The sequence below is a fragment of the Tyto alba genome, unplaced genomic scaffold (genome assembly GCF_018691265.1).
Source record: "Tyto alba isolate M040663 unplaced genomic scaffold, T.alba_DEE_v4.0 Super-Scaffold_2, whole genome shotgun sequence".
Classification (NCBI taxonomy): domain Eukaryota; kingdom Metazoa; phylum Chordata; class Aves; order Strigiformes; family Tytonidae; genus Tyto; species Tyto alba.
Genome location: NW_024881282.1, coordinates 76,923,286 through 76,941,472, shown reverse-complemented (window position 1 = coordinate 76,941,472; position 18,187 = coordinate 76,923,286). Strand labels below are relative to the sequence as shown.

The following is an 18,187-nucleotide window of genomic DNA, read 5'->3' as shown; positions in this document are numbered from 1 at the left end:
TTTCGATATCTTAGTAAAAACTGCATGTTCAAAGCTCCTGATTTAAAATCCTAACTAATCATGACGTAGAATTAATCTATTTATGGCTACAAAAAGCAAGTCTCGTTCTCATTATGCAGTTAAGTACTAGCTGTTTATAGATCTGACAGTTTGTTGGAAGTGATCCAAACCTATAGTGCTATTATTCCTTAGTAAAATTTAAACAGCTGTAGTCATGTAATTCAAAACCCTGGAAGTCTGCTGCAGTGCTTGTTCTACTTCAGTATACCATGAATGCAGGATGCAGCCAGTCATATAAAGGATTCTCTTCTTCACAGAATGAAACAAAGACGTGAACTACAAACCTGAATGCAACCTGAAAGGTCCAAATAGATGAGCTTGTGACAGCCTCTTCCAGAGCCCAGGTACAGTAAACCTTTGTCTGTGAATTTTCTGCAGTGAGCTAAACTCAGATACTGTAAATTGGGGAAGCTGCTTTGCAAAAAAAAAAAAAACAAAACAGACAGCAAATTATTACAAGGTAATGTTACAGAATCAAAAGAACATAAAATACCATAGTTAAAGTATTCTGAAAATGACTGTAAAGAAAAGATGTTCGATATGAAATAGAATTATCTCCTTGCTGAAGTTCGAAAGTCCCTTTCTTTTGCTGCACTTTTTCCTCTGCTCTTTGTATTGCAGCTTACTGGGGAATAGCACTATCATAAAACATATTTCACCATATGAAAACAGTATCATTTTAAAGTTATCTCAAATAACTGCAAAAGCACACTTTTTAATTAACTGTGATTTTTGTGTGCATACTTAGAAAGCTAATAGACTTTTCAATATAAGTTTGCTGGACTGTCTTTGCCATTGAGTTTACAAGCAGTGCCTGCTGGAAATGAAAACCAGAACTCTATCAAAGAACGTTAAAAGCATAAATGTACAGTTAGAACTTCTTAAGTCATATAATTATTTAGATGAGTACTATTAAAAGAACCTGAAAAATTGAAACAGATACAAAAGGGAATTATCCAAAAGTGAATCATACAATATTAGATGTTGATCAGTTCTTTTGGAAAATAATTCTTTATACTAAACATTAGTTAAAAGAAAGCAGACTGTGTAAGTGGAAAATGTTAATCAACAGCACTCTGTAAAAGCAAGAATCTATACTCTGAACATACTTAAGTTTCCATCTGCAGCTTTGGTTTATAACGTACTGCAAACTATTCATTTTACTGAACTACATTTCTAACTGGAATAAATAACAATTGCCACAAGCACCACAAATTAAAGCATATAGAAAATTAAAACCTGGAATTAGGACCTAGTGCTCTGGTAGACATTTAGTTGTAGGGATATAGTTATGCAGTTCTGCAAGTCAGCAATAGTAGGCATTTTGAAGAAAGATGGGAACACCCACTGAAGATCTGACTGCTTAAGGAGTGGCATACATTTTTGGAACTGACTTTACACTTTCAATATAGAGTGGGGAAACATGCTAACTTAAACTGAACACACACAGACACACACAAAAAAAAAGAGCTAGGAAGCTGGAAAAAAATGTTATTGTAAAAAAAGGATAATACAAAAATATGAAGAAATTAAATATAAGATTACATTTCATTAAAAAAAAAAAAAAGATAGACAACTTGCATCAGAACCAGATACTAAAATATAAGGGCACGTGTTTGTGGTCCATTTTTTTTTAAATTGAAACATTTAATTCATAATAAGTACAGAAATAAAAGTATCATGCTTTGTAGAAGGATAAGCCTTTTTGCGTTTTAGTGACATATTCCACAGAAATGAGTGGGGAGAATCAAACTCAGAGAGAGTACACTTCCAAACTTAGGTGACAAAACACATAATAAATTAAGAGACTGATTTTTATACTCAGGCAGTATGTTGCTACAAGGTTGCACAACTTAAGGCACAGGGAAGCCTTTCTTACTGCATTTTGAAGACTGTTATCAAAACCTTCCAATAATTTTGAAGAGACACTGATTTTCTTTGCAGGTCACATGACCAATTTTTATAATCTGGGAATTTTAACACATGCCGCCTTCTGCCATTTTTAAAGTGACAGCTTTCTTAAAACTTAAGCTTGAGCACACAGACTGCTAAAAACCCTTGTTTTGTGTTACAGCTAAATTCTGCAGGAATTCTGTTATACTGGTTTTTCAATTCATGTTGGCATTAGCAATATCTGGATCACTGTTTCCAAGAGATCTGACAAAACCACCTTCTGACATTTATTTCTCATAGACAATGTCTACCACATGCAACAGAACTTGTCAGAGGGAAATTGTGGCTAATGATCTGTGTCGTGTAACACAGAGGTTAAAATGCTTGTATGGAACAGTAGGAGAGAATCAAAAATGACCAAACAGTTTTGAGCTCACTCAGCCTAGACTGGACTTGTTCCTTGTCCCAGTAATGGACATCTGATATACAATAGCAAACTTCACATGCAGTATTATGAAATGCAATACTGCCACCTCTAACAATTTGTTATTAATTACCTTATCACACAGGACCTGATGTGAGCTAATGCTTTTGAGATGGCATGTGAAATGTTTATGAAATTTGTCTGCTATCAATATCTTCACAGGACAGCAACTTTTTGTATATCCCCATGATCTCAGAAACAATAGGCTTTGCTTTTTGCCCAAAAATTGTCAATAAAAACAGTGGTATCTTATAGTTTTAAATCAGAAACATCATGTGTGACTGGGAAAATTTCTTTAACAAGGTACAAGTTAACTACAAAATAAATTTTGTCAGTGGAGAATTTTTTCTCTTTGTGTTAAACATTTTATTGCATTGAAATCTTCACCTACTCTGGAGAATTCTTTCTTGGGTGTGTTCTGTTTATGTATCAAAACAAATGAACAATTCTGACTTTTTGTGGCAATAGCATATTCAGGTAGCCAGAATAACATATGCTGAGATTACCTATAGAACAGCTGTTCCAAAGTTCAACATAAATATATGGAAATTTAAAAAGACAAAATATCAGCCAACATGGAGAAAACACACATTATGATAAGAATAATACTGATGAAGAGATGAGTGGTAAGATTGAAGACACTAAATGGAAAACTTTGCCAAAACAAATGTTAGTTATATGACGATATGGCATTGTAGACTAAGAAAAACAAAAGTCAAAACGTATTATGCAAATGCCAAATAAAAACATGTTTCTAGACTTTGTGGGGCTGATGTTGAAAGGAAGACATTAGTTTTCTTCATAGAAAAGAGAAACAATGTACAACTATCTTCAAATCTATGTACACCTTTGTGATGGCAGATGTTATGGACCAGCGTGCCTCTTTTCCTTTATGGCAGCTTTTAATGCAGCAATTCTACCCACCAGGCAGAATTTGAGTCTCATGGAGGGATACATCTAAAACAGGAGTGGTAGACGTCTGTACAAAAGTAAGTTCTCTGCCTCCAGCTCACTGATCTTCCAAATAAGAGTTTGGAATAACTCTTTTGCAGTTGTCACACAAGGCCTTGGCTCACACAATACACCTATCCACAATCCTCTTCTGCAAAAAATAATTTTTAAGAACATATCTAACTTGCAAACTTCATGCATCATCATGAGTAACTGGACATGTCCCAAAAAATTTTTGGCTAGCATGTTCTTTTAGAAGTTTCTGTAAGAGTCTGAGAAATATATAGGGTAATCTAGCATATACTTTTAATTGTACTAAAAACAGAAAAGAACTGTTATCTAAGTCAAATGTATGAGGTGTTTTTTTCATTTTGTATAGCAGACAGAATCCTGTAAATGACTCAAAAAGAGTATTTCTACTACATATGCCTCTAATTTTCCTGCACATTTAAAACAAACACACTTTCATATTTCTGTTTAATTTTACCTTGGCAATAGTCGTAGTGTTCCATTAGTAATATCTGTATACGACAGATTTAAATAGAGAAGAGATCTGCAGCCTTCTGATATGAGTCTCATTGATTCATCCTGAATAATGAAAAAAAAAAAAAATCCAGAAGTGTACTAAACTCATATTTGTATTCATTTATCTCACATTTTTATGCAGAGTAACAAGTGGTAAAACATGAATAAGTATCTTTAAGTCATCGTCATAATTTTTATACATCACAGTCATTTTTTTTGGAAGCCTCATAGTTTCTACTGAGAGACACGTGATGTTACTGTTACTCACGTGAAATATGGTAATTTTAACATTCCAATTCAAGGAAACATTATACACTACACAGACGTACAGAGCACTAGGGACTTTTCACATGACTGAAGGTTAGCACATGTTTACATATTTTTCTAAACTAAGATTCTTGCTAGCCAACCCTAGTATCTAAAACTACCAGTGAATTGGTGAATTTTCTTGATAAACTCCAGAACACTTCTCTAACCAGTAATATAATTTACAAAATGTTTCTTGTTTAGTTCTACCTTCTAGGTGGAACATTAGACTTGAGCAACTACAAGGCTTCCATGTTTTATTGACCCGCAAAAGTCGTACTGCCGATATTGTTCCATATATCATTCCATTAGAATATAATGGGAACAAATCTCCCAGTATGAAGGAAGTTTCACAGTAAAAGTCAATATAATAGAAAGGCAAAAATTCAGCACTTATGCATGGAAATGTAATAGTTGAGTGTATCTCTTGCCATGTTGTGGCCACCTTTTCACTATTTCAGTTATTAGGCAGAAGAACCATCAAGATAGCTGGAAATTCAATACCAATCACCTTTAAAGAGGACAGTTTGTGCATTTGAAATATATTCCTGCAACAAAGGATTTGAGAGAGGTGATATCAGTAAAAATAGTTATGTTGATGGAAGATAACCACAACCTGAAGAGAAGTGAAGGCATAGAGAGTGGTGAGAAAGCACTGGGGGCATAGTATGATGGGGAAAACTCTGAAACCTTCCATGGGAAAGCAGCACAACCAGGGATCCATCTCAAGTGTCTGAATGCCAACACTTGTACCATGGGAATCAACCAGTAGAGATCAAAGTACATGCACAGTTGCAGAGCTACATTTTCATTGGATTCCAGACATGCAAAGGAATAGCACAACACAACTAGAGGGCTGCAATGAATGGCTACAGGATATTTAGGAATGACAGCCCAGGAAGGTGAGGACAGGCTGCATTCAATGCAAAGTTATGCCTAAATGCATGGAGCTTTGCATTGGAATGGGTGACAAGTCAGTCAAGAGCTTATTTGTAAGGATTAGAGGCTAAACCTATGAGGATTACATTGTGGTAGGCATCTGCTACAGACTGCTTGATGAAGAAACGAAAGTAGATGAAACCTTTGGGCAGCTGAAGGAAGTCTTACAATTGCCCATCCTCATTACTCATGAGAGACTTTAACCACTCTGATATCTGCTGGAAGAAGAACATGGCTGGGTGCAAAAAGTCCAAAAGACTTCTTTAGTATGTTGAAGACAATTTCCTGATCCAAGTGACTGACGAGTGATCTACGGAACATGTTCTTCTGGACTTGTTTAACAAACAAGGAAAAACTGGTCAAGGATGTGAAAAACTAGAGTGGCTTTGGTTACTGCAACCATGAAAATGCAGAGTTTAAAATTCTGAGAGAAAAAAAATGGACAAATTGTAGAAGAAAAAGCATGAACTTTAGAGCATATTTTGGCTTGTTTAGGGATCTGCTTACAGGATCTCATGGCAGACAGCCCTGGAGGGCAAAGGGGCTCAGGAGAACTGGTTGGTCTTTGAGGCCAAGGTACCCAATGACTGTTTGTGCCTCAGTTTTTACTGCTACAGCTTGCCTTAAGGCTTCCCAGGTGCCTCTCAGAAGCCTACTAGCAGAGTCTGTGGTAGTGAAGCAATGCCAATGGCAGAAGAAGATAATGTCAGGAAGCACCTGAGGAAATGGAATGAGACGTGACACATCCAAGAGTACCAAGGAAGCTGTCTCCTATCACTGAGATGCCTTATGCATTTTTGAAAGGTCATGGCAATCAGAGAAGATTCCTGATGACTAGAAGATAGGAAATGTCACATCCATTATCAGAAAACGGAAGAAGGAGGAAGATCCAGGAAACTACAGACCAGTCAGCCTCACCTGAGTCCCTAGGAAGGTTATGTAACAAATCCTCCTTGAAGCCCTGTCCAAGCAAATGAAGGATGAAAAAGTGATAGTGAACAGCCAGCATGGATTTACCAAGGGCAAAGCATTCCTCACTATGGTGATAGTTTTCTATGATTAAATTACTGGATCTATGGATAAAGGGAGAAAAGTAGCTGTTGACTTCAGCGAGGCCTTCAACACAGTCCACAGTATCCTTTACAGCCAAATTGGTAAAATAAGAGCTGGATAAGTGAACTTTAAGGTGAGAAAAGTTTGTCCAGATTGTCAGGCCAAAGGGTTGTCACCAATGATGCTAAGTCCCATTGGTGGCTTATGGCAACTGGCATGCCTCGAGGGTCAATCTGGGTGCCAGTACTGTTAAATGTCTTTATAAATGGTTTGGATGATAGGAACCAAGTACATTCTCAGCAAATTCAAAAATTATTCCTAACTGGGAGGAGTGTCAATACACTGGAGGCTAGAGCTGCTATTCAGAGATTTAGCCTGGAAAAATGGGCTAACAGAAACTGGATGGAAGTTCAACAAAGGCAAATGCAAAGTCCTGTGTCTGGAATGGAATAACCCCATGCATCAGTACAGTCTAGACACTGGACAGAAAGCAGCTATCAAACACGCTAACCTGGGAGTCCTGGTCAATAACAATTTCAATGTATGTCAACAGTGTGCCCTTCTGAATAAGGTGGCCAACCACATACTAGGCTGTATTGGCAAAAGTGTAATCAGCAAGTCCCTGCTATCCCACGAACCAAGCCCTGGTACTGCCTAGGAATGTGCTTGCTGGTAGGTACCAAATGTGTATTAGCAAGCATGCTAACAACCAAATGAAACATTGTTTAAGTCTTTACAATTAAGCAGGCCCTGGCCCTCTTTAATTTATTGCCTTCATGCAGAACCTACAATCAACATGATCCTTGAGAAGCATACAACCTCTAAAGATTACACTGTAATTATAATTTCTTATAGCAAGTATAATGTTATGTAGCAAGATAATTTTACAGTGATACTCAAAGAACCTCATAATATAATATATCTTTATCCCTTCCTTGTAGCTGGTATAGCAAAGAAAACTATATAATCTGTGAAACTATAGAGAAAACTGTGAACTATAGAGAATAACTGTGAAAATGGTGAGAACAGAACAAGATATTTGGCAATAAACCTAATATCAGCATAGGACAGATATGAAGATATATGTAAACCAGAACCAAAACAGAGTATCATAAACTAGAACCTCATTATTCTTCTGCAGCTCTTGTCTCTTTAACTTGTCCATCATATGCCATTTTTGTATGAATTTCATAAACTGTAGTTTATCTGTGGTAATTTTTAAAACCTTATGTGCAAATATTGGTGTGCTTCTGGGCTACTCCCTTTGACATACACTTCACTCCAAAGACTACTGAACTACACCAAATTATTTGTTTATATATTTAACATTATAAATAGTCTGTAAATGCATATATACATTATAGGAATCTATTAAAACCCATAATTTCTAAAAAAATATCAATTTTATTTTTAGGTTGATTTTATTATTAGAAAAATTTGCATGTATCAGTGTCATTTCTAGAAAATTAATAATTAAAGCAGAGTCAAACATTGTTTTCAATCAGAGAAGAGCAATGAAAAAACATTAAAGAGAATTAATGGAAACATGATAAAACTGAAAATGTTATAGGAAAAAGAATGGACAAATATATGAGTGACTGCATACTTAGACACCTTTCAGACAAAGGCTCTCACAGATATCTAGAAATTTAGTGAGACATTTTTAGAGCCCAAGTGTACTACTGAACGAAGGTATAAAGGAACTTGGAAACAATATAGGATTATGTCCCTTATGAGGACAGGCTGAGAGAGTTGGGGTTGCTCAGCCTGGGGAAGAGAAGGCTCCGGGGAGACCTTATAGGGGCCTTCCAGTGCTTAAAGTGGGCTACAGGAAAGGTGGGGAGGGACTCTTTATCAGGGAGTATAGGAATAGGACAAGGGATAATGTTTTTAAACTGAAAGAGGGCAGATTTAGATTTCATATGACAAAGAAATTCTCCCCTGTGAGGGTGGTGAGGCATTGGCACAGGTTGCCCAGAGAAGCTGTGGCTGCCCCCTCCCTGGAAGGGTTCAAGGCCAGGTTGGACGGGGCTGGGAGCAACCTAGTCTAGCGGAAGGTATCCCTGCCCATGGCACGCGTTGGAACTAGATGATCTTTACAGTCCATTCCAACCCAAATCAAGCTGTGATTCTATGACTAAAATGTATTGTGGAAAAAGTCTGTAGTACTTACATTTAATCCCTGGCATTCAGAGAGATTTAAGTCTTGCAAGTTCTTGCATTCACCTAAAAAAAAAAAAAATATATCATATTAAAGGTGAACAGTTCAAATTTTCAGTGTATGACACAAACATAAGAATTCCTAAGAATTCCTATTACAGGTTCAGTCTATCTAGGCCAATATCCTCTCTGGAAACATGGCCACAGCAAATTACTGAGAAGAAAGCACAAAAAAAAATAGAATACAAAGATGGAGTAGGATGTCCCAAGGAAATGTCTCCTCTTACACTTCATTTGGCTGGCTTAGCAACCAAGCTGTTTTCAGTCTTATGTTACCAAAGGACCAGAAAGCTACCCAATTAAGCAATTTGGTGTTAGGAAATGACAGAATTAAGTTTTCCACATAGCTTTATCTGTCCCTCCCACCCATATATTAATCATATACATGAACAATTTTTTTCTCTCTGAAAGTAGAGGTGCAGCCATCAGACCAATTGTAGGAAAAGCCCTGCTTATCTTCTGCAGGTACGGAATTTCAGAGAACTCAGCTGCCTGAGCCAGTCTCTTCTCTGTGATTATAATCTATTATTTTCAGAAACTCCTATTTCACAGAGATTGCTGCAATTTAACAAAATAGTGAAAGAGATTTCTGAGACTAGAAACAACACTACATATCCCTTCAGTGAGTTTTCTGCCAGATTTTGAGTCTATCCTCCAAGGTAAAGATGCAAAAACTTCTATTAAACATAGTAATACTTTTTGCCATAATCTAATCTTCAAAAAAAACTGATCTGTCTAAACTGAAATTAAAAAAATAGGCCTGATACAGCTACATTATATGGAAAATACAGTATGAAATATTTGTAGAGTTAAAAGAAATACACTAAAAACAAATCTTTGAAAACAGATTTTCACATCTTAAGCCAAATATATGTTTTCAGTTGCAATCAAGCATTAGTACGACAACAGATCTGTATGTTCTTTTCTACAGGGACTGTGACTTCACTGATATTCTGCAAAACTAACTCCGTGCCTTTTTGAAAAGTAGAACAATACTGAGAGGGATCGCACAATTCAAAAGAACCTAACCAATTAAAGTTATCCTTAAGGCTCCTAATCAACAGAAATTAGATACCTTTTACATGTTTTTTGCCCTAGTACTAAATGAGACACAGTTATAATTTTACATGTGAATCTGTACATGCTACTGAAAACAGTTGCTCATTCTGGTATTATAGCTGAGTATAATTTAGTTAACATACAGAATGTAATACTAGTAAAAAATTCCAGTTTCTACCCAGAAGATAGAAAGGAAGAGGAAAGAATATTTCCATAATTATTTATTACTCCTCCCGCGCCCCTTAAATTCTTATTTTTCTGTTTCTGAGCTCTCCTGGATAGAATGAGCCATCACATTACCAGAATGCTGAACAGTTCAATACAGAGGATCCGAGTTATGATTCAAATTATTAAAACATATGATCATTTTACACTAACTAGCATATAACTGCCAAAAAGAAGTAACAAATAAAATTTCATTTTTCATATAAAGGATAAAGTCGTCAGTGCAACACTCATTCATGCTGTGAACTAACAGAATCTGAATGCAGATAGACAACTGGCAACTACAGGAACAAAATGGAGAAACTAATCAATGGGTTTTCAAAGGTAATATTAACTGGCCACATGGATTAGAGGGATGCAGTAGCATGCATAGACAGGACTGCTCCATCTGTCTAATGAGTAAGAACTGCATAAATACTGAGAAAGTCCTACACTCAGGATGTGGTTTAAACTGATCTACCAAAGTGTATAAAAATGAAATAATTCTTTGCCTTTGAAAGAATTTTACCTGGTACTAGTTGATTTACTGCACCATCTTTCCTCCAGATAAAAACAAGTTTCTTGAGCACAAAACAATGGTGTTTTAGAAAGAGAACATCTGTGCAATGATCTACACTCAATACTGGGATTCAATACCTTCCAGGTGCTAAGGTCAAAAAGGACTGAGCATAACACAAAGATGTCCACAGTCACTGAGAAGAAGTAACTAAGTAGTTAAGCCAAACAGTGAAGAATTTTTTAAAAAGTTTCTGAAGGAGTGATACTGACTAGCTAAAGTAGGAAATTTTTGAGATGGACACAAGTTAGAGAAAAAAAAGTCCTGAGGGTTAAATATTTCTAAAGAAATACAACCTCGTAGCCAAACTTCACTGAAAATGAAGGAAAAAGGCAGTGCACAGGAGTACTATGGGAAATTCAGGAGGGAACATAGGCCAAAAAATTACTAAAAACACAGATAATTTTGGACACGGTTGCAAGGAACAGTCCTTGTCTTCCCCTAATAATTCCTAATGATTGTGTTTGGCTTTTTTGGAAAGGCAAAAGCTCCTGGCTTACCCCTCTGTATTCTCCCTCCTCAGGTGGCCAGACCTGGAAGACGTTTGAAGCAGGCTATGAACAGGACCTGCAGGTTCTCTTTGCACTCTGCCTACGCTCAGATAACATATAGCCTCATAGGCCTTTGCAAAAGATTATTTTGGGGTCCTTCTCTGAGCAGTCCAGCCAACTTTGTTTACCTGACATGGGCCATGAGAGACACTTGGTAGTAGCAAGGCTAGATATGATAAATTTGGGCTCAAACTGAAAAGAAGTCCACACTCAAGCACAGTCTAAAACTGGGGGTTTGATAGGCACTAGATGACTTTCCCTGGTCTGGCTCTGTACGTGTTGCAGTGGGTCAGCACCCAGAAAGCTGGAAAATACCAGCTTCAAGCTCTTCTTTCAAGCTCATCTTCCAAGATGAACTTAAATACAAAGAAGATTCAGCCTCATGCCATTTTACTGAATACATGAGAACCTTCTAACAAAGATCAGTTAGAAATTGGTCCACCTAGTTTCCCATGTTTAACCAAAATGAACAACAGTAGATCGCAGACAGTAAAAACAAAACAAAAAAAGAGATAGGACATTAAATCTTAAAAGTATTTGTGAAGCTCCAAGTAGTGTGATAATTGAGTTATTGACTGAATGCTCCATATTATCTAGAAGCCTCCATGAAAGTGCCTGTTTCATCTGTTCTAATGTTTTACTTTTCTTCCAACACAGGGATCTCACATACTCCAGCTGTGCCTCCTCAAATCTGTGCAACACTGATAAGACTATCCAAAAATTTCAACTGTTCCAGCTGTCACAGCAAATAACTGGGGCCAGCTGAATGTCAGGATGCAAGTAGTCACTATCATACTTCTACTTCTTCTTTGTAAAGCATCTGACTGTAGGAAGACAAGGAATAGGGGTTTGAGAAACAATGAAAGGGAAAACATCTTAAGGAAAGCATCTAGCACTGTTAAGCGCAATGCCCAAGGCCTACCATGTGAAATATACACTTATCTTCATGAGAAATACCTAGATTGTCAGGAAAGAAAATTGATTTTTGTGGCACCTGATTGGCCAGAGGATTTAAAACACATGCTGCTAGCAAGAAACAGGATTCGTAAACTGAAGAATAACATGTTTTCCAAGTATAAAGTACTGAAAAGTCTGGATTTACAACAGAATGATATATCAAAAATTGAGAGTGAGGCTTTTTTTGGTTTGAATAAACTTACCACTCTCTTACTTCAGCATAACCAAATTAAGAGTTTATCCGAGGAGATTTTTATTTATACACCCAGTCTAAACTACCTACGTCTTTATGATAATCCCTGGCATTGCAACTGTGAACTAGAAACTCTTGTTACAATGCTACAGGTCCCAACAAACAGGAATTTGGGAAATTATGCCAAATGTGTGCATCCAGTAGAACTGAAAAATCAAAAGCTAAAGCAGATAAAAGCTGAACAGCTATGTAGTGAAGAGGACAGGCAGGACCCCCAAAACATAAAACGGGAAAAGCCTGAAGCTGTCAAACCAGAATTTGATTCCTCTTTTTGCCACATGTATGTGTTTCCTGTACCAACTCTGAACTGCAGAAGAAAAGGTTTGTATCTGTCCTTACAACTGAATTAATTAATATTCTTGCTCCCTTACTACATTTATTCTCTAGTGCCGTAGTATAAAATATCCAACAAAAATCAACAGGAATAAAATTAAGCACATACTTAAGCTACTGAAGGACCAGCACCTCACTAGTCCGATTTTACAACTATAAACATACTAATCAGTCAAATTACAGCTCTGCTGAAACTGTTGTACTGATGGAGAAAAGCACAAAGTGTCTTTTCTTCTTTCCAGTGTACAAACAGATAGCAACAAAGATAGCAACAACTTTGACAGAAGCGAGCTGTGAAGCAGGACTGGAGCAGCCATCTGTGCTTACAATGTCCAAAGGAGCCCAACTGCAAAGGAGAGCCATTGCATCCTCACATTTTCTGTGCAAGATTTCTTCTATTTACGCTTTTGTTCATAAAGAAATACCTCCTCTGTATTCTTCCTCTCAGCACCCAGCAAACACTTCAAAGTTGAAGGGCCTTCAAGAAATGTTTTCAGACACTTGGATCTATTCCATTCCTAAATCCTTCTCAGGCTCCTAAAAGCCACAGATAAGTCTTAAGGGAAAACCAGCTGGGGCATATATCAACACAAAAGTGCACATTTATTCATGCTTTGTATTTCCCATATTTTATCCCATGATGAAACAAAGCAAACAACAAAACGATTCAGAAAAGAGTCATTCTTTAACATTACAAATCTGAAATAAAAACCATTACTAGAAGTAGCCAAAATTGGGAAGATTTTTTTCCCAACCTTTGCAAAGCATAGCCTGACAATACTGGATCAGTGTAGTATTCACCTACCTTGCCTTTCCTTGTAGATAGGATCTTAATTATTAGATTACAGATCACTATCTTAATTATCCTTTGTAGGATCTTAATTATATCATTATGTCTCCAGTAAACTGTGTTACTGAAAAAATCCAGGCATATATAAGAAAAGACTGACTTTCCAGCTCTCCCCATTTAGTGGCATCAAAGAGATGAGCTGAATACATGAGTGTACTCAAAAACTTTTGCTAAGAAAAACATTACTTTTTTCTCTAAGTTCATAAAAACATTCATTGTGGTCTGCTCTTCGTGGGAGTTTCACAGGATTCTGCAGTATTTAAAAAAAAATGGTTTACTGTCTTTGGTACTAATAATGAAGAAATAGTTACCTCAACTTTTACATGAGTGTACTAAAGGGTACAGGAACTCCCTCCTTCAGGTCAAGAACTAAGTATATTGTTCCAGGACTTCCTAAATGTCTAGCATGGACACAATGAGTACATTCAATGTTATTTAGGAAGTATCAGATCTACTGTGCATATGCTTGACAGCTGGATGCAGACATCCCACAGACATTTGGGATTTCTGAACATATGGTAATCTTTGATGAAAGCATTGTACTAACTGTCTTTGCATATGATTACTGTGCAGCAGATGCACAATTTCATTGGAATTTTCATCAGAAATAGGAGTATAATGCAACCAAAATCCTGGGAAAACACAAAAATTTCTCTACATCCACATGGACAAGGTTTCAGAGTAGGAAAAAAGGTGCGTCAGTTGCCAAACCAGTAAGAAGACATGAAAAGCTGCAATCCATTATTTCTTTACAATGGAGCAGATGGAGTGAACAGGCAGTATACCAGTACTATGTATGTCTAAGGAGATAGGACAACAGGTCAGCAGCTTTCAGTTAATGTCAGAAAGATCATGAAAGAAACATCTTAAAAATACATATAACCATGTGTATGTTCTCCTTTTTAAAGAACTTGTTTTCTATATCTCATCAGACCACTGATACGCCAGATCTTTCAGTACTTCAGAATGAATGTACCCTATGTCCTTGATTATTTTTTACCAAAAAAAGCAACAGAAGTTGGATGCACAAGTAACTTCTGTTTGCTTTTCTGCAAAAGAATATGTATTTACAAGAGCAGTTGAAAAAAATATGCTTTCTAGTACTGCCAAACTCTCCAAGTCTCTAAATTCAAGCATTATTTGCATTCATTTGGTGATAAATACGCCCTGAAACTTTGACATCTGCACAAGCAGGAAGCACTCCAACCAGAGCAGGCTGGAGTAGTTATAATATTTATGTATTTATAATACCAAAGCTCTGCTCAAAATCAGATATAAGGCAGGAAGATTCTGATATGTTGCTTTAGCCTTGAGACTATCTGATGCAGTAGATATCCTCAGAACTTCAGAAATGCACTGACAACACAAATTTCAGCACAGATCCAGAGACTACTTGCTTTCATTCAAAGATGGTCAAATAAGAGATACAACTCATTTTCTTGTAAAAACAACGAAGGATTAGAACACTCATTGAGTAAACATAATCCTGGAGATTAGGTTTATTAACATTATCCTGAGAGGATTCAAACCACTGTTTGTACTTCTCAAGAACGTGCCTTTACTATAGGACTAGAAGCTACTCTTTCTGTAACTCTTTTGCAAGGAACACTGTAAGGATATGCACTCAGATGACTGAGAGGTGCTTGGCTACTTTGGTAATGCCAATGATGCAAGTAAAATAGAGAAATAGATAGGCAGAATGCCACTATGCTGCCTGGACTAAGTATTGTAACAAATATAAAGTTTTAAATATTACTAAAACACCACATAACTGTAACTACAGAGCTATAACTATATATATTACTATCTCTACTATAACAACTAACATTTTTATTGCTGATAAAATTTAGAACATTTTACCTTTTGGCAACACAAAACAAAGGATGTAAGACAACACTATAATTTGATTATGAAAGATGTTCATATACTAGTTGACATTTTTTTATATAGTTACTCTGGTTTCTTTTCTTTAAATGATTGAGCCCTTCACGTACTTTCTATCAGCACAGTATCTTCACTACCTACCCTACGACTATGTGAATGAACAGTACAGTTCTATTGAAATAAAAACACAGAAAGAGGCTTTACTATAAGCACGAATGAATAGAGAAATTTTCACATGAAATGTAAAGATACAAGTGAAAAGCCATGAAATTCAGAAGTTGAAAGAACATGTTGACACTAGTAGTGGGGATAAAAGGGAAATAAAACAAGAAACAATGCTAGACTGACAAAACTCTGCATGGTATGCAACTGTGACACCTAAACTGTAAAAATAATCTCAAGCTGACACAAATTATGTCTTTTTCATTTTTTAAGATTTAAAGAAAGTTCCAGGTAACATACCTCCAGATATAGTTAAACTTGATTTGTCCAACAACAAAATTAGACAACTACGAGCCAAAGAGTTTGAAGATGTCAGTGAACTGAAGATATTAAACCTAAACAGTAATGGAATAGTTTACATTGATCCTGGTAAGAACAACTTTAAATATTCATTATGGAGTAATTTGTGTTTTATTAATTACAAAATTTGATGTGTCTATCAGATATAAATGTGGGAAAAAAAGGATTTAAAAATCTATTGGTGCAAATTTTACCCTTTTTACCACTCAATTCATAGAGTAAAGGCTTGCACTGAAATATATTCATCATGGAAGTCAATGAAGAGAATGATTTCAGCTGTCCTTTCTTAATACTAAGCCAACCAAGTACAAAAAATTAATTCTGCAGACTGAAGGCTAATCATTTCCCAAAATGCTAAACAGTTGAATGATTTTTTAAATATCTTTGCCAAATTTAAGAAAACTTGTCATATAATGATGTTGCTTTTAAATTATATTTGACAATAAAGTAACAGACTGAGAATGTTCATATACCAATTAACATTTTTTTATATAGTTACTCTGGTTTCTTTTCTTTAAATGATCAAGCCAAAATGACAAACTAAAATTATTTAAACTATTTTGGGTTAAAAATCACTACATATAATTGCTCTTAACTTATATATTATTAGAACTGAAGTGTCCTTGTTGGTAATTTCCTTATTCCCTATTTGTATTCATTTTTTAATTATGAAAGCAGACACAAGGAGAGAAAGTATGAAGCAAAAAGAGCCTTCTCTAGTAGCAGTTTGGAAGTTAAACAGCAGTAGAAATTGGTAACATCAGTAAAATGGTACTTCTGAGGTTTAACATTACACAGTCAGTTTAAGGCTTCTGCCATTAAACGGTAAAGTATACCTGCAAAAAGTATGAACCACTCCTTGAAATGTGACTTAGAAACATTATTATGAAGCTCCACGGCTATTATCTTCCGCATCTTAAATTATTAATTTAGAGGTTCTATACACACAAACACATATACATACATACATATGAAAACTACTAGCCCTGCACATTGTCTAATACATAATCAACGTCCATATTTCTACTTCTGTATCACAGCAATAACAGTAGAGTTCTATGAGCAAATCAAGCATTCATTCACCTTCACTGTCCCTATTCTACACTCATGCATGCTCATTAAGTGTTTTATAACTTTACCTGCAGTACAACTCCCCTGATGTTGATGTATTTATACCAGTATATCACTTTTTAAGGCACAAGCCATATTTTAAACCTCAGAGTCTGAAAATTCTTTTTTGTAGCCTTTAACCAAAAAAAAAAAAAAAAAAAAAGGTATAATTATGAAAATATTTTTCTTGTTGCAGATATGCATGGGTTTTTTCTAACTTATCTTTATAAGCTACCAGTAACTATTTTTCTATTGACTAGCTGCTTTCTCAGGCCTCAATAACCTAGAGGAGCTGGATCTATCAAACAACAGCTTGCAGAATTTTGAATACGGAGTACTGGAAGATCTTTACTTTCTGAAAATACTGTGGCTGAGAGAGAATCCTTGGAGATGTGACTACAACATTCATTATCTTTTCTACTGGTTGAAGCATCACTACAATGTTCACTACAATGGCCTAGAATGCAAAATGCCTGAGGAATACAAAGGATGGTCTGTTGGAAAATATGTTCGAAGTTATTATGAGGAGTGCCCAAAAGACAAGCTGCCCATTTATCCAGAAACTTTTGATCTGGACAAAGATGATGAGGAATGGGAACGACACAAAGAACAATCAGTTCAAACAGTAAAGAAGCACGGTGTAATTGTCACTGTGATAGGCTAATAAGTGAATCCCCCCCTTTTTTTTTTTTTAGTACGTTCAAATATTTGATACTCTGACAAAGAAAAACATGTTGTTTACATTTTTTGTTAATTATACTGATTGTTTGTAGGACTATCCACCTACAAAGATTTCTGTTTATTACAGTTAATAATTACAGAATGGCATTAGTTATACAGCATCCTTCATCAAGTAATAGTTTCTGACAATTTGTTCTGGACATTCTTGCGAAATATTTTGGCAACTATTTGAAACCATGCAATAGAAATAGATAGAAACAAATGTACATAATGTGGTGGGGAGGAGCTGTCTTATGTATGAACACAGCTGCTTACATGTTGACATGGAACTTGCTGCAGGATTGTGACCAAGAAACATTTTTCTTGAATGTATTGACAGTTATTTGTATCTATCACTTTCCTGAAATATTTCCAGAAAATATTTCTAAGATTTTTGTATCAGTTTCCTGTTGTTTTATTATATATGAAAAATCAAACTGAAGACTAACCTTAAATACAGTTCTAGAAAAACAGGAATGGAAGTTGTTATACTGATTAGGATTCAAACCTGGAAGTTGGGTTCTGCTTGCTGCTTTATCAGTGTTCCTGCTCAGTCTTGAGTGAATAACTCAGCCTCTGCCTCTTCTGTAACTGAGCTGCCTGAAACCATGAGTAGCTAAGACATGGCTGGTTCCCAATATCCAGCTCCACATACTCATATTTGCCCTGTGTGGTGTTTTTTGCAATAGGCAGAGCCAAAGTCTTTCTAGGAAGCTTTTTATGTTGTTGTGTCAAT

The 18,187-nt window shown here is 35.9% G+C and overlaps 2 protein-coding genes across 12 annotated transcripts in view; one reads left to right on the top strand and one right to left on the bottom strand.

Annotated features, from left to right (window-relative positions):
• The window catches only part of FBXL13 (F-box and leucine rich repeat protein 13), a 94,088-nt gene that overhangs the window by 40,685 nt on the left and 35,216 nt on the right, over positions 1 to 18,187 (bottom strand). For all 8 annotated transcript variants that reach the window (XM_042792862.1, XM_032996303.2, XM_032996307.2 and 5 more), the window contains 3 exons: positions 8,385 to 8,437; positions 3,876 to 3,976; positions 345 to 471 (listed from right to left, as the gene is read on the bottom strand). In XM_042792862.1, the coding sequence (XP_042648796.1) occupies positions 345 to 471; positions 3,876 to 3,976; positions 8,385 to 8,437 (281 nt within the window). The remainder of the gene's footprint in view (positions 1 to 344; positions 472 to 3,875; positions 3,977 to 8,384; positions 8,438 to 18,187) is intronic.
• LRRC17 (leucine rich repeat containing 17) lies at positions 238 to 17,922 on the top strand. 4 transcript variants are annotated; one of them, XM_032996311.1, is made up of 5 exons: positions 345 to 404; positions 10,795 to 10,844; positions 11,480 to 12,353; positions 15,535 to 15,690; positions 16,992 to 17,922. In XM_032996311.1, the coding sequence occupies exons 3-5, from the start codon at positions 11,597 to 11,599 to the stop codon at positions 17,393 to 17,395; spliced, it is 1,317 nt and encodes a 438-aa protein (XP_032852202.1). In that variant the 5' UTR covers positions 345 to 404; positions 10,795 to 10,844; positions 11,480 to 11,596; the 3' UTR covers positions 17,396 to 17,922. The 4 variants fall into 4 exon arrangements, with proteins under 4 accessions (XP_009963424.1, XP_032852202.1, XP_032852203.1 ...); XM_032996312.1 differs by lacking the exon at positions 10,795 to 10,844 and adding an exon at positions 9,924 to 10,039 and having other exon boundaries at positions 378 to 404; XM_009965122.2 differs by lacking the exon at positions 10,795 to 10,844 and having other exon boundaries at positions 238 to 404.

What these genes read in the sequence shown, in the direction of transcription:
- LRRC17 (XM_009965122.2), top strand. Translation starts at nt 11,597, where the DNA reads ATGCAAGTAGTCACTATCATACTTCTACTTCTTCTTTGTAAAGCATCT. An exon ending in TCTGAACTGCAGAAGAAAAG is followed by an intron (nt 12,354 to 15,534) that starts GTTTGTATCTGT and finishes TCATTTTTTAAG; the next exon opens with ATTTAAAGAAAGTTCCAGGT. An exon ending in AATAGTTTACATTGATCCTG is followed by an intron (nt 15,691 to 16,991) that starts GTAAGAACAACT and finishes TCTATTGACTAG; the next exon opens with CTGCTTTCTCAGGCCTCAAT.